Source organism: Salvelinus namaycush, chromosome 11 (assembly GCF_016432855.1).
Source record: "Salvelinus namaycush isolate Seneca chromosome 11, SaNama_1.0, whole genome shotgun sequence".
NCBI lineage: Eukaryota > Metazoa > Chordata > Actinopteri > Salmoniformes > Salmonidae > Salvelinus > Salvelinus namaycush.
This window is the reverse complement of record NC_052317.1, coordinates 6,191,595-6,205,978: the sequence shown is the minus strand read 5'-3', so window position 1 is coordinate 6,205,978 and position 14,384 is coordinate 6,191,595. Positions and strand designations below refer to the sequence as shown.

General features: G+C 41.4%; 1 protein-coding gene across 2 annotated transcripts in view; it reads right to left on the bottom strand.

Annotated features, from left to right (window-relative positions):
* Nucleotides 1–12,287, bottom strand: part of LOC120055733 (ATP-dependent zinc metalloprotease YME1L1-like) — a 49,748-nt gene extending 37,461 nt beyond the window's left edge. For both annotated transcript variants that reach the window (XM_039003668.1, XM_039003669.1), the window contains exon 1: nt 12,089–12,287. In XM_039003668.1, coding sequence (XP_038859596.1) covers nt 12,089–12,121 — 33 coding nt within the window. In that variant the 5' untranslated portion in view covers nt 12,122–12,287. The remainder of the gene's footprint in view (nt 1–12,088) is intronic.
* Nucleotides 12,288–14,384: the final 2,097 nt, after the last annotated feature.

Genomic DNA, 14,384 nt, shown 5'->3' with positions numbered 1-14,384 from the left:
GGGCAGGGCAGCGCTAACCATCTCCAATCTCGTCTCATTAATTGGCCTCCAGTTTAGCTGACGCCTGACTCCAATTAGCTTTTGAAGTCTTTAGCCTAGTGGTTCACATACTTTTTCCAACCTACACTGAATATTTAAATGCATTTTTCTTGTCTATATTAAATACAATATTTTGTGTGTTAGTTTAAGCACACAGTGTTAGTCTTGAAGAAATTAAGAATAGATCAAATTTTATGACCAATTTATGCAGAAATCCAGGTAATTCCAAATGGTTCACATACTTTCTTACCACTGTATAGCCTAGAGGATATCTATTGAGATATTGTATCTTTCCCATATTGTACATCAATCCACTGTACATTTTACATTTTTATTCATCCATTTTACTATGTTTTTGCTTATAGCTGTATTCATTTACTTTAGTTCGCTCCTCAATTCATGCACCTTGGTTGGAGCGAGAGAGTTCCCTTCATATTGCAATAATGCTGTACCAAAAGTGACATTTGGGTAGTGCGATCTGCCATGTTCTGAATCAGGCTAATTCTTGGCACGAGTTTTAATCAAGTGGGCCTAATTTTAGTAGAACAATGCATTTGTTTTTAATTTGGTCTTTTCTCATACAGCTTTGTAGCTTGGGACCATCTTTCAAATCCTAAATGACACATGTCAGCAGTTCTGGTAGGTCCGTGATTGTCTAGGTTGAGGGGAATTTCTGATTAATCCAGAACAGGTCTGTGAAACCACTGAAGGTAACATGAATTTGAGTTGTGTTTTCAGAGTGTGTAAATTGTAAGTTTACTGCAATAAAATGTCAAACTTCATTACAAGTGGTTTTTAAAATGTCAATAAAGCTTAATTTCTTATTTAGTATCTCTGGCTTTCGAGTGTATTGAATTACATGTTAAATTGTGAGCCAAGTCAGCGTCCATGGAGCTGTTTAATTTGACCTTTTAACTAGGCAAGTCAGTTAAGAACAAATTCTTATTTACAATGACGGCCTACCCCGGCCAAACCGGGGACAATTATGCGCAGCCCTATGTAGGGGTAAATGCATTGCTCAAGGGCACACCGGCAGGAGACGTACCTGTGATTTCATGCTGTTCACAGCGTGGTAGCCACGGGACCAAAACAGTGGAAAAGTTGAGCCTCCCACTTTAACGCTCTTAGTTGTGGAAATTAACCCACTTTCTGCATCTACGTCATATTGCTGAGTCTACCCGGTTAGTCTCAAATTACCACTGTTAACAATACCTTTTAGATGGTCATTAAAAGACTTCCCAAACAGGTCTGTTGTAGACCCACTTACTCTGCTAACCTTGTCAAAATAAGTCCCCCACAAGTTATTCCTTTTGTCCACATATGGTGCGTGACGTGCTAGACTTTGTGTAAGCAGAGGAAGTGGGTCTAAAAAAAGACCCTGGTTTGGAAACACATATGTTCCTTCAGATACGATCTCAAATTCACCATTTTTAAATGACCCACCGGCACAGTAAGTTTCATAAAATTTTTATTTCACTTCTGGCTTCCCACAGGCTTTTTGTGCAACCCAATACAATAGGCCAAAGACCAACAGTCCCTGTGTACCAGTTCGTATATAAAACATTCTCCATTCATACTGCACAGGTGACGATTTCCTTCTTAACCCGATTTAATGTCGAGAAAGTGAAAATTAAAACACGGGGGGGGGGGGGGGTTATGCATACATTCTTTATGAAACCACCATGCTAGAGAGTGGCTAATACCTAGGAATGCTAGTCCCAGATGTAGCACAATCACTTTCAGCCGTCTGTTTACCCGTCAATGTCGAGTGCAACATTAGGATTAGCCACTAGCGTGATGGTGAAAAAAAAATGGGTTTCATAAAGAAAGTATGCGTTTTTCGCCCCGCCTTCTCACCATTAAATCAAGCTGAGGAAATTGATGCCTTTGGAGCCTTTATGTACGAACGGGTCCACGGGGGATAAAAGTATTGCTGGCTGCCAGGGTTTCCGTTATAACAATGTGCTGGACATTTGACCAGCTGCATTTTAAATTTACCGGACCCATATGCATTGGGTGTGTAACCTGATTAGGACATTGTTGGGTTCTGAGAATATGAAATGTTACTTATTCATGTCACGGATGGAGTGATAAGGTTGAGGGTCTACAACAGAAGTTAAGGGTTATAGGAGGAAGGTATATAGTGGGTGCAACTAAGCTTGGAATGTGTTGAGTGCAGGGAAGTGATTACATGTGGCAGGCATTGATAAGGAGAGAGGGTAATGTATAACATTTACATTATCTCAGGATATGTTATTGTTAGTCATCAGGGATCCTCTGGGAGGAGAAGAGACACCGTCTGGTATCAATAACCATGAAAGCCTTGAGTTGGGGAGGAGTGAGCACTTTGGGGTAGAGGTCAGGTCAGATGAAGTGAGGAACCGATATCACTAAGGTTCTGTCTAGCAACAGGGATGCTTTGGCTGTTCAGATGTGGAGGAAGAGACTCAGCGTAGGAGACAGGGTTATATATCAGTGCTTGTGTGAAATCGTTGTCTAAATTACAGCTGTAACGACCCTTTGGGAAGAATTAAACTAGTGTCCGCGAGTTATTTACTCTGAAAAATAAGAACATAACGTCCACCCACGGTGCTCATAATGACAAATCACATTTAGTTTATGGTAATTAATCTTAACCGAACATGCAAGTCTAGGATGCTTTAATGCGTGTCCTTACTGTGCACTGTGAAGATGTTAGAATGAGGCCTTGTCTAGACTTGACAGTTCATGCAGCTTTAATATTCTAATCATGGAATTCCGAAGGCGTCATGCATCTACACCTACATTTAAATGTGTCTACCCTGTAAACACTGTCCGGATTGGCTTTTCCTGTGCTATATTCAAATGCCAGTATGCATTCTACAGTGGAATAGATAACATATTATAAACATAACTGATGGCAGTAGCTTACTGCTTTAATGCTAGCTAGATACAGTAATGTCAAAAGGGCTTGCAAAAGTTTAGCATAACTAGCCCCCCCCCCCCCCAAAGAAACCTAATATTAGCTAGCTGGTCCAGCAAACATTCCTCACATGCTAGGAATGCATTTCCTCCAATGTTATAATGAAAAGGAGTTTTGCACACTGTGTGCACTTTTGGTAGCCTGATTACTTCCAGTGAGGAGAGATCGGCACATATTGCATCCCTGACCACCTCCTGAAGTGGTCAGCCAGATCTGAACACAATCAGACCATATAGCGACTTTTGTGCATCTAGACCAGTCTTTTCAATGCAATCTTCGATTCTGATAGCAGAAGTCGCATGTAAGTATCAAGTGTAGACAACCTAACTGTCCAAATTTACTTTTCCTAAGCCAACAAGACGAGTAACGAACAGCAAAATCACTAGCCTATGCATAGGTGGCGGTGCATGTGTTAAGTTTGGGGAAGCAAATTTTCACCATAAAAATTCACTTTTATAATGAAGCATTTAATGCATCATTGCATTTGCAGACTTATGCAAAATAGCTTACTATTTTAATGTGATGAGTAGATTGGACCGTCATAATTTAGGCAATGCTTAAATTGTAAATCAGGTGATGCTGAAACAAAAAGTAGGCCTAGAGGCACTTAGAGAAGTTGCACACATGGGTGTTTATTTTATTATTGGGTCCGGGAAGAATTTGGCCTTTTAGAATTTTATGAAATGTGTTCATAGTCATTATGACTGGAGACTAATACCTCACAAATGACACTGAAACTGAGAATCTGAAATCAATACAAACGACCATCACCAGCCTAGGTGTGTGGAGACACACAATATGAGGAAGAAATTGTGCTAGAAAAGCTTTCACTCACCCAATGATGCGCAGCTTGTTTTACTTGTATTAATTATTTATTTTTCACCCAACAGGTTTATTTGGATGTTGATCTAATATTTCGGTAGCCTACAGTCAGATTTGAGTATTCTCTTAAGGAGCCATTTGCTTTCCAACCTGTGTTTTCCCGCAATTGTATTTGAAATATTGCGAAAAGCTTGTTCTGGCTGCATGCTGCTCACTGACAGATTTGCAGAGCTTTCCCGGGCTATATGCCTTGTGAATTGGGATACATAAACACAATCCACAGTGAGGCTATTTTTTTGTACTTTACCCCCTTTTCAGGATATCCAATTAGTAGTTACAATCTTATCCCATCGCTGCAACTCCCCTACAGACTTGGGAGAGGGGAAGGTCGAGAGCCATGCGTCCTCCGAAATATGACCCTACCAGCTGCACTGCTTAACCCGAAATTCAGCCGCACCAGGAACAAGGAAATCCCGGCAGTGCTGGGCCAATTGTGCACTTCGTTTCATGGGTCTCCCGGTCACGGCCAGGTGTGACACAACCTGGGATTGAACCTTGGTCTGTAGTGAAGCCTCAAGCACTGCACCACTCGGGAGGCCTACTGGCTATTTTTTTTAAAGAAGCCATTGGTCCTCTGTGGCTAAATTATAGGCATACTCCTGGTGGAGTATTCTGAATTATTTCATTTATTTCTGAACAGGAGTAGTAATTCTATAACTTTGGAAAATGTATTTAAATTAAATCAGGGGTGCTGCAGCTCCTCCAGCGTCCTTCCCGCGGCTATGATTATACAAGGAAATAAATGATGTACAACGCTGGAGAGATGAGTTGCAGGCTCAACTCTAGCAGAGAGATCATAGAACATAAATGTCATACTAGTTCTGCGCGCTTCTCTCTCTCACCACAGCAACGCGTTGGTCTCAAACAAGCTATATGTTGCGTAAACCATAAACCCGGGCCGGTCCAAAACGAATTGTTAGAATATCAGGCGCGTGCTGAAAATCTAGGTTCACATTACATTTTTTCAGAGGGCAGGAAAATGTATGAGAAGGCAACTCGAATGAGCTCTGATTGTTTTAAATGTAAAAATTCTAATAAAAGCAATGACTTTTCTTCTCTCATGTAGAGGTACCAGATCCGGCCAAATAGTTTCCGGAACGAAACAGTCCTGTTCCGGCTGGATCTGCCTCAAATTAACCACTGCATTTAGCCAGGCTAATAACATAACTCATTCACTGTTTACAAAAAAAGACCTATCAATGAATGACTGAGCGCGTATAGCCCTGGGCTATAACATATACGTTTATTCTTTCTTTGCACAGGAAAAACACATTACAAGCAATTCTACTACACTTTATATGACTGGTAGACATTAGCAGAATCTTTTTTTTAATATGACAATTTACAGGGTAGCCTAATCTACAGACACACAGATCATATAATAGGCCTACGAGAAATGGAGGAAAATATTGTCCAAAAACAAACTTAAGTGGCACTGACCTAACAATGATAGAGTGAACATGCGCAGTGCACACTCACGGGGCTATGGCAGATGCTCTTCGCTGGTGCCAATAAGATAGGCCTACTGTTCGCTCAATTAAGTTGAGAATTTTGATAGCTAAAAAACAGATTCATATTTTCAAATGGTCTTCACTTTACAGCAATATCCTTGTTTGGAAAGCAACTGGCTTTCCCACAATTTTTTTTTTTTTTTATTTATTTTTTTTATAAATATTGCGATATGCCTGGCTGGCTGGGCCTCTACTTTTCACGGAGTCGCAACTCAACAATTATCTATTTGGTATTTGCTGCGCGCGCTGCATTTCCTTCAGGACTGTAGGCAATGTGATTTAAAACAATCCACAACTTACTTTTGTTTAAGGCTAGGGGAAGCTAATGATCCCCTGTGCCCAAATCATGCTTTAGTAGCCTATTGTATTTATTTATGTATAGACAGGAGTACTGTAGGCTAAATCAGTTTGGCAATTTACTTAGGGAAAGCTTCCCCTAGCCTTATGGACGCGGCGCCTATGTCAATCAGTCAGCTTGTCGAGAAAGAAATAGCCCAGACAGACTCTGGGACAGCTGTGAGAGGATAGATCCCAAATTCATACAACCAGTAGGCCAAGGTACATAATTTTTAAGCAAAGAATCTGACGTAACAGCTCAGAACGTTTAAGCTTAAAATGTTGATCAACTATTTCTTAACATTATTAGCGCAGCAACGCACACAAGGCAGTATGGTACATGCAAGTGTGCATTTGGCTACAGGACAATGAACGTTGAAAACCAATAGAACATGAGCGAAATAGCCTAGTGGTTTCAATGGCATATGGGAATCTTTATAAAATAATTGCCTTCCCGGATATGGTCGGATTTTGCCTAAGCTACTTTGAAGCAAGGTAAAACATGCCTCATATGTAGTAAAACGTTCAGGTTTCAAACAATTAAGTAGCTATATGTTTTCAAAATGCACACTGCCTCCAGCTCATTGCAAAGTGGTGCATCGTGCTGATGAAGCCTGCCTTCCGTTGCCTATGCATTTGAATAGAGAATAGGATGTGCCCTTCAATTACCAGTTAATAAAAATAGCTATTTTTAAATCATGGCCAAAACTGTTTTTAAAACACAATTGCATTTACACTTTACAAAAATGAATGCAACAATTTCAAAGATTTTACTAAGTTAAAGTTTATAAGGAAATCAGTTAATTGAAATAAATTCATTAGGCCCTAATCTATGGATTTCACATGACTGGGTATACAGATATGCAGCTGTTGGTCACAGAAAATAAATGCATGGGTGTGGATAAGAAAACCAGTCAGTATCTGGTGTGACCATTTGCCTCGCATAGAGTTGATCAGGCTGTCGATTGTGGAATGTTGTCCCACTCTTCAATTGCTGTGCGAAGTTGCTGGATATTGGCGGGAACTGGAACACGCTGTCGTACATGTCGATCCAGAGCACCCCACACTTGCTTAATGGGTGACATGTCTGGTGAGTATGCAGGTCATGGAAGAACTGGGACATTTTCAGCTTCCTGGAATTGTGTAAAATTCCTTGCGACATGGGGCCATGCATTATGCTGAAACATGAGGTGATGGCAGCAGATGAATGGCACGACAATGGGCCTCAGGATCTCATAACGGTATCTCTGTGCCTTCAAATTCCCATTGATAAAATGCAAGTGTGTTCATTGTCTGTAGTTTATGCCATAACCCCACCATGGGGCATCATGGTGACATCAGCAAACCTCTGCCCACACGACGCCATACACGCTGTCTGCCATCTGCCCGGTACAGTTGAAACACGGATTCATCCATGAAGAGCACACTCCTCTAGCGTGCCAGTGGCCATCGAAGGTGAGCATTTGCCCACTAAAGTCAGTTATAACGCCAAACTGCAGTCAGGTCAAGACCCTGGTGAGGATGACGAGCATGTATTTGTGCTTCCCTGAGACGGCTTTTGACAGTTTGTGCAGACATTCTTCGGTTGCGCAAACGCACAGTTACATCAGCTGTCCAGGTGGCTGGTCTAAGACGATCCAACAGGTGAAGAAGCCGGATTTGGAGGTCCTGGGCTGACGTTGTTACACGTGGTCTGAGGTTGTGAGGTCGGGTGGATGTACTGCCAAATTCTCTAAAACAACATTGGAGGTGGCTTCTGGTAGAGAAATTAACATTCAGTTCTCTAGTTACAGCTCTGGTGGACATTTCTGCTGTCAGCATGCCAATTGCACACTCCCTCAAAACTTTACAGAGATCTGTGGCATTGTTTCTACAATGAATTTCTCCCATTCTTTTCTGCAGATCCTCAAGCTGTCAGGTTGGATGGGGAGCATTGCTTCACAGCTATTTTCAGGTCTCTCCAGAGATGTTAGATTGGGTTCAAGTCTGAGCTCTGGCTGGGCCACTCAAGGACATTCAGAGACTTGTCCCGAAGCCACTACTGCGTTGTCTTGGCTGTGTGCTTAGGGTCATTGTCCTGTTGGAAGGTGAACAATACCCCAGCCCGATGTCCTGAGCGCTATGGAGCAGGTTTTCATCAAGGATCTCTTTGTACTTTGCTCCATTCATCTTTCCCTCGATCCTGACTAGTCTCCCAGTCCGTCACTGAAAAACAGCCCCACAGCATGACGCTGTCACCACCATGCTTCACCGTAGAGATGGTGCCATGTTAACTCCAGATGTGATGCTTGGCATTCAGGCCAAAGAGTTCATTCTTGGTTTGATCAGACAAGAGCATTTTGTTTCTCATGGTCAGTCCTTTAGGTGCTTTTTTGGCAAAACCAAGCGGGCTGTCATGTGCCTTTTACTGAGGAGTGGCTTCCGTCTGGCCACTACCATAAAGGCCTGATTGGTGGAGTGCTGCAAAGATGATTGTCCTACTAGAAGGTTCTCCCATCTCCACAGAGGACTCTGGAGCTCTGTCAGTGACCATCGGGTTCTTGGGTCATCTCCCTGACCAAGGCCCTTCTTCCCCGATTGCCCAGTTTGGCTGGGGGGCCCAGCTCTAGGAAAAGTCTGTGGTTCAAAACTTCTTCCATTTAAGAATGATGGAGGCCACTGTTCAATGCTGCTCTACAGATAATTCCTTCGACCTCATGGCTTGGTTTTTGCTCTGACATGCACGGTCAACTGGGAGACCTTATACAGACAGGAGTGTGCCTTTCCAAATCATGTCCAATCAATTGAATTTACCACAGTTCGACTCAAGTTGTAGAAACATCTCAAGGATGATCAATGGCAAGAGCTCAATTTCAAGTCTCATAGCAAAGGCTCTGAATAATTATATATATATATATATATATATATATTTTTTTTTTTTAATAAAATTTACAAAGCTTTCTAAACCTGTTTTTGCTTTGTCATTATGGGGTATTGATGAGGATTCTTTTTTTTAAATCCATTTTAGTATAAGGCTGTAATGTAACAAAATGTGGAAAAAGTAATGGGGTCTGAATACTTTCCAAATGCACTGTAACTGAGGGATGTCTCCTTTCATATCTGGAAAAGGACAAATTAGTAAAGGAGAAACTGATGCTGCAGCATTGCTCATCTTCTTAGATGAATCCAGTCAACATGGGTGTCTTGATAGAGATCAGCTGGTGAACCTACAGTAAAACAAATAAAAAGCACACCTGATGTTAGACTATCACTTCTTTTTGAGAATGTTTTCAGAATTACACATATTAATTTTCAACGTCTGCTACCTCAGTTTGTATGATGGCAATTTGCATATACTCCAGAATGTTATGAAGAGTGATCATATGATTAATTATCCTTCTTTGCCATGCAAATTAACTGAATTCCCCAAAAACATTTCTACTGCATTCCAGCCCTGCCATAAAAGGACCAGCTGACATGTCAGTGATTCTCTCGTTAACACAGGTGTGAGTGTTGACGAGGACAAGGCTGGAGATCACTCTGTCATGCTGATTGAGTATGAATAACAGACTGGAAGCTTCAAAAGGAAGGTTGTGCTTGGAATCATCATCTTCCTCTGTCAACCATGGTTACCTGGAAGGAAACACGTGCCGTCATTGCGAACTTCAAGGGGAGCGGTTCAATTGTTGTGAAGAAGGCATCAGGGCGCCCAAGAAAGTCCAGCAAGCGCCAGGACCGTCTCCTAAAGTTGATTCAGCTGCGGGATCAGGGCACCACCAGTACAGAGCTTGCTCAAGAATGGCAGCAGGCAGGTGAGTGCATCTGCACGCACAGTGAGGCGAAGACTTTTGGAGGATGGCCTGGTGTCAAGAAGGGCAGCAAAGAAGACCCTTCTCTCCAGGAAAAACATCAGGGACAGACAGACACTCTGCAAAAGGTACAGGGATTGGACTGCTGAGGACTGGGGTAAAGTAATTCTCTGATGAATCCCCTTTCTGATTGTTTAGGGCATCTGGAAAAAAGCGTGTCCGGAGAAGACAAGGTGAGCGCTACCATCAGTCCTGTGTCATGCCAACAGTAAAGCATCCTGAGACCATTCATGTGTGGGGTTGCTTCTCAGCCAAGGGAGTGGGCTCACTCACAATTTTGCCTTAGAACACAGACATGAATAAAGAATGGTACCAACACATCCTCCCGAGAGCAACTTCTCCCAACCATCCAGGAACAGTTTGGTGACGAACAATGCATTTTCCAGCATGATGGAGCACCTTGCCATAAGGCAAAAGTGATAACTAAGTGGCTTGGGGAACAAAACATCGCTATTTTGGGTCCATGGCCAAGAAACTCCCCAGACCTTAATCCCATTGAGAACTTGTGGTCAATCCTCAAGAGGCGGGTGGACAAACAAAACCCCACAAATTCGGACAAACTCCAAGCATTGATTATGCAAGAATGGGCTGCCATCAGTCAGGATTTGGCCCAGAAGTTAATTGACAGCATGCAGAGGTCTTGAAAAAGAAGGGTCAACACTGCAAATATTGACTCTTTGCATCAACTTCATGTCATTGTCAATAAAAGCCTTTGACACTTATGAAATGCTTGTAATTATACTTCAGTATTCCATAGTAACATCTGACAAAAATATCTAAAGACACTGAAGCAGCAAACTTTGTGGCAATTCATATTTGTGTCACTCAACTTTTGGCCACGACTGTATATGGTAGTCATATTGTACAATTTGTGTCTCAACTTTTTCATGGTCATGGCTAGAAGGGATCCAGCTTTTGTAAAATGAATGTCAAATTTAACTTTTCATAGTAGGTTAGGAGAATTAACATTACAGGTTAGGAGAATTATGTTAAGGTTAGGAAAAGGGTAAGCTAAAATGCCATAAAAATATATATGTTTTGAAGTTAATTTGCTGGATCCCTTCTAGCCATGACCCATTTTCAAAGGCCTAGATTACATGGTTGCATTCAAGACAAGGTCGTTTTTATTTATCCGTTGACAGCCTATGCTACCGTCGTATTAAAAAAAGATTCTGCTAATGTTTCCCGTCAAAGTGTAGTGGAATTGCATGAAATGTTTTTCAAAAGACATTTTTCCCGTGCAATGGAAAGAAACTCCTGATATAGCCTATAGGCATACGCGCTCATTAATAGCCTAAATAATGACTATCCAATCTACTCATCACATTAGGAATAGTAGGCTTACATTAGACTGCAAATGCAATGATAAATGCATGCAATCAATCCTTTGTCACAAAGGTGAATTTTTATGGGGGGGGTCCCAAAAACTTAACTCACGCGCTGCCTATGTAAGAGACAGACTACAAGCTATCTAGCTAGCTAACTGACTTAGTCTTGTTGTGAAAACCTTGTTAGCAGCGGAACTCAAAATCGGACTTACCAGTTGGTTCAGGTCTTGACGGGCAAAAAGGTTTCTTCGCTTTTCAAACAATTCTTGAGTCTTATCTCGTTGTCTTTTCCCGTTGTCTTTTCTGCCTTGTTAGAGCAACCAAATACAGCACATAAATTGACTGTGGTGATTTATCAACTAGTTTTAGGAACCGTTATCACGCAGCATGGGGTAGCCTCTCAGCTGTGGTCGAAATAATTGATTATGTGGTGGTCTTACAACATGGCCGCAAGGAGGCGTCATATGTCAACTTCTGACTTTGTGGCTGTAGAATCTAGTGGAAACCGTTTATCGTCTGCACAAGGGCTTAGAAACCACCTCCTTTGCCAAATCCTGATTCGTCCAAATAATGGAAGAAAACCACAAACTACTACTGCTCATAATTACACAATTATACGTCGTGAGCGTTGACAGATTCTCGCCGTTTCATCTGTCCTGAGAGATTAATAGCAGCACCAAAATAAGACCCTCGTGATGCTATTCTGCAGACCACTGACCTCAATGTAACAAGCTATCCACCTGGTATTACGATAATAGCATAAACTTGCTACATTTTCAAGAGTTGCTTCTGTTTCTGGTCAGCAGAAGTATGCAACTCTTGGCTTGTATAGCCAACTTTGACTTCTAGCTGTGCTAGCTAGATTGTTGCTATTACCCAGGAAGAGGCAGTGCCTGGCTGGCTGAGTTTCTAGCATTTCTGCTTTGCTGCAGCGGCAGACACATTAGCATAGGCTAGCTAACGTTTGCCGGTGAAAGTATATTTTAAAACCCTGGTGAAATTGACAACATATCCCTTACAAACTGCTCAATAACTATCTCATGTGAAGGACTGACAGATTTGACAGAGATAAGGTTAGCTTTGCACAACTATGGCTAGCTAACTGGTAAACATTCAACACTCAATGTCAATGGCTAACGTTAGCTAGTTACTCTATCACATTAACGCTAGCTACTTTCTTACCTGTGGTTGGACTGTTGTTGACAAGGAAAACATTGCCAATGTCGCTCTTAGACAGACCAACAAATATGTTTCAACGTTCCTTTCCGAATTGTCCTTGTTTCTCTGTCTGTGTTCCTTTAGCTAATGTTACTGAAAATCCTGTTCAATGTGCGAACCACCCATTTAGCTTGTGAAGTTCGCAAGAGGAAAGCTGCTCATTTTAAAGGTCAACCGGATATTTTTATTTTTGACAACCGGAGTAAGTTCGCTGGCTAAAGGCTTAAATAAACAACCCTTAAGGGATAGTTCACCCAAATTACAAAATTACATTTTGCATTGTTTTCCTTACCCTGTAAAGCAGCTTATCATAAAGTGTGGGTCATGACCAATGACGTATACCAGACTGTAAAAAATATAAACCCTGGATTGCTGATGCTATGTATTGGCATTTGAGAGGCAGTCCTCCATACGAATGAATGAGATTCTAAAGTATTTCAATTAAATAACATTATATAGTATCTCCTCCGTGTCAAGAAAAGCAGATGAGCTAATTATAATACACAAAGTAAGCAAAACAATCAAGTCATTCCAACATTGCCTAAAATGATGAATAAGATACTGATGAGATAGACCTATATAAGCAATAGCCTATAAAAATGTAGATGTACAAACTATGGCATGAGGGAATGATGAGCGGATAAGAGGCAATCCGTAATTTCTATTAAGACATTAATGAGCAAGCAAAGATGGATGTAGTCCATATAACTATTTGTTCAGCACTTTTGAAATGTACAGCAACAGAATTCAGAATATGGGTCGTTCTTACAGTATTCTCCATGTACACCAAGTCAGAACCGTAGGATAAATAAAGGGGGCATATAAGCAGACAAAGAAAGCTCTTGCAATTTTCAAATATTCAATGACATTACTCTAAAACAGGCTATAGGCTACATGTGCACCACAAAGTCAGAACAGTAGAGTAAGTTCTGAGGGGGAAAGGGACCAAATTATTAGGGTAAGGCACATGGGCTACTAACATCTTACTTCACAACATACACTTAGTATGACTTTCTTAGCTACAGCATACAGTACCAGTCAACAGTTTGGACACTGCTACTGTACTCATTCAAGGGTTTTTCTTTATTTTTACTATTTTCTACATTGTAGAATAATAGTGAAGACATCAAAACTATGAAATCATGTAGTAACCAAAAAAGTGTTAAACAAATCAAAATATATTTTATATTACAGATTCTTCAAAGTAGCCACCCTTTGCCTTGATGACAGCTTTCCACGCTCTTGGCATTCTCTCAATCAGCTTCACCTGAAATGCTTTTCCAACAGTCTTGAAGGAGTTCCAGCATATGCTGAGCACTTGTTGACTGCTTTTCCTTCACTCTGTGGTCCAACTCATCCCAAACCATCTCAATTGGGTAGAGGTAGGGTGATTGTGGGGGCCAGGTCATCTGATGCAGCACTCCATCACTCTCCTTCTAAGCGCAAACCAGATGGGATGGCGTATCGCTTGCTGAATGCTGCGGTAGCCATGCTGGTTAAGTGTGCCTTGAATTCTAAATAAATCACTGACAGTGTCACGAGCAAAGCACCCCCACACCATCACACCTCCTCCTCCATGCTTCACGGTGGGAACCACACACGCAGAGATCATCCATCCACCTACTCTGCGACTCACAAAGTCATGGCGGTTGGAACCAAAAATCTCAAATTTGGACTCATCAGACCAAAGGACAGATTTCCACCGGTCTATACAATCTCCTCTGAACAGTTGATGTTGAAATGTGTCTGTTACTTGAACTCAGTGAAGCATTTATTTGGGCTGCAATTTCTGAGGCTGGTAACTCCAATGAACGTATCCTCTGCAGCAGAGGTAACTCTGGGTCTTCCTTTCCTGTGGTGGTTGATGGTTTATACGACTACATTTGAAGAAACTTTTAAAGTTCTTGAAATTTTCCAGATGGACTGTTGTTTCTTTTTGCTTATTTGAACTGTTCTTGCCATAATGTGGACTTGGTCTTTTACCAAATAGGGCTATCTTCTGTATACCACCCCTACCTTGTCACAACACAACTGGTTAGTTAATTAACAAGGCACACCTGTTCATTGAAATGCATACCAGGTGACAACCTCATGAAGTTGGTTGAGACAATGCCAAGAGTGTGCAAAGCTGTCATCAAGGCAAAGGGTGCCTACTTTGAAGAATCTAAAACATAAAATATATTTTGATTTGTAAAAAAAAAAAAATTGGTTACTACATGATTCCATGTGTCATTTCATAGTTTTGATGTCTTCACTATTA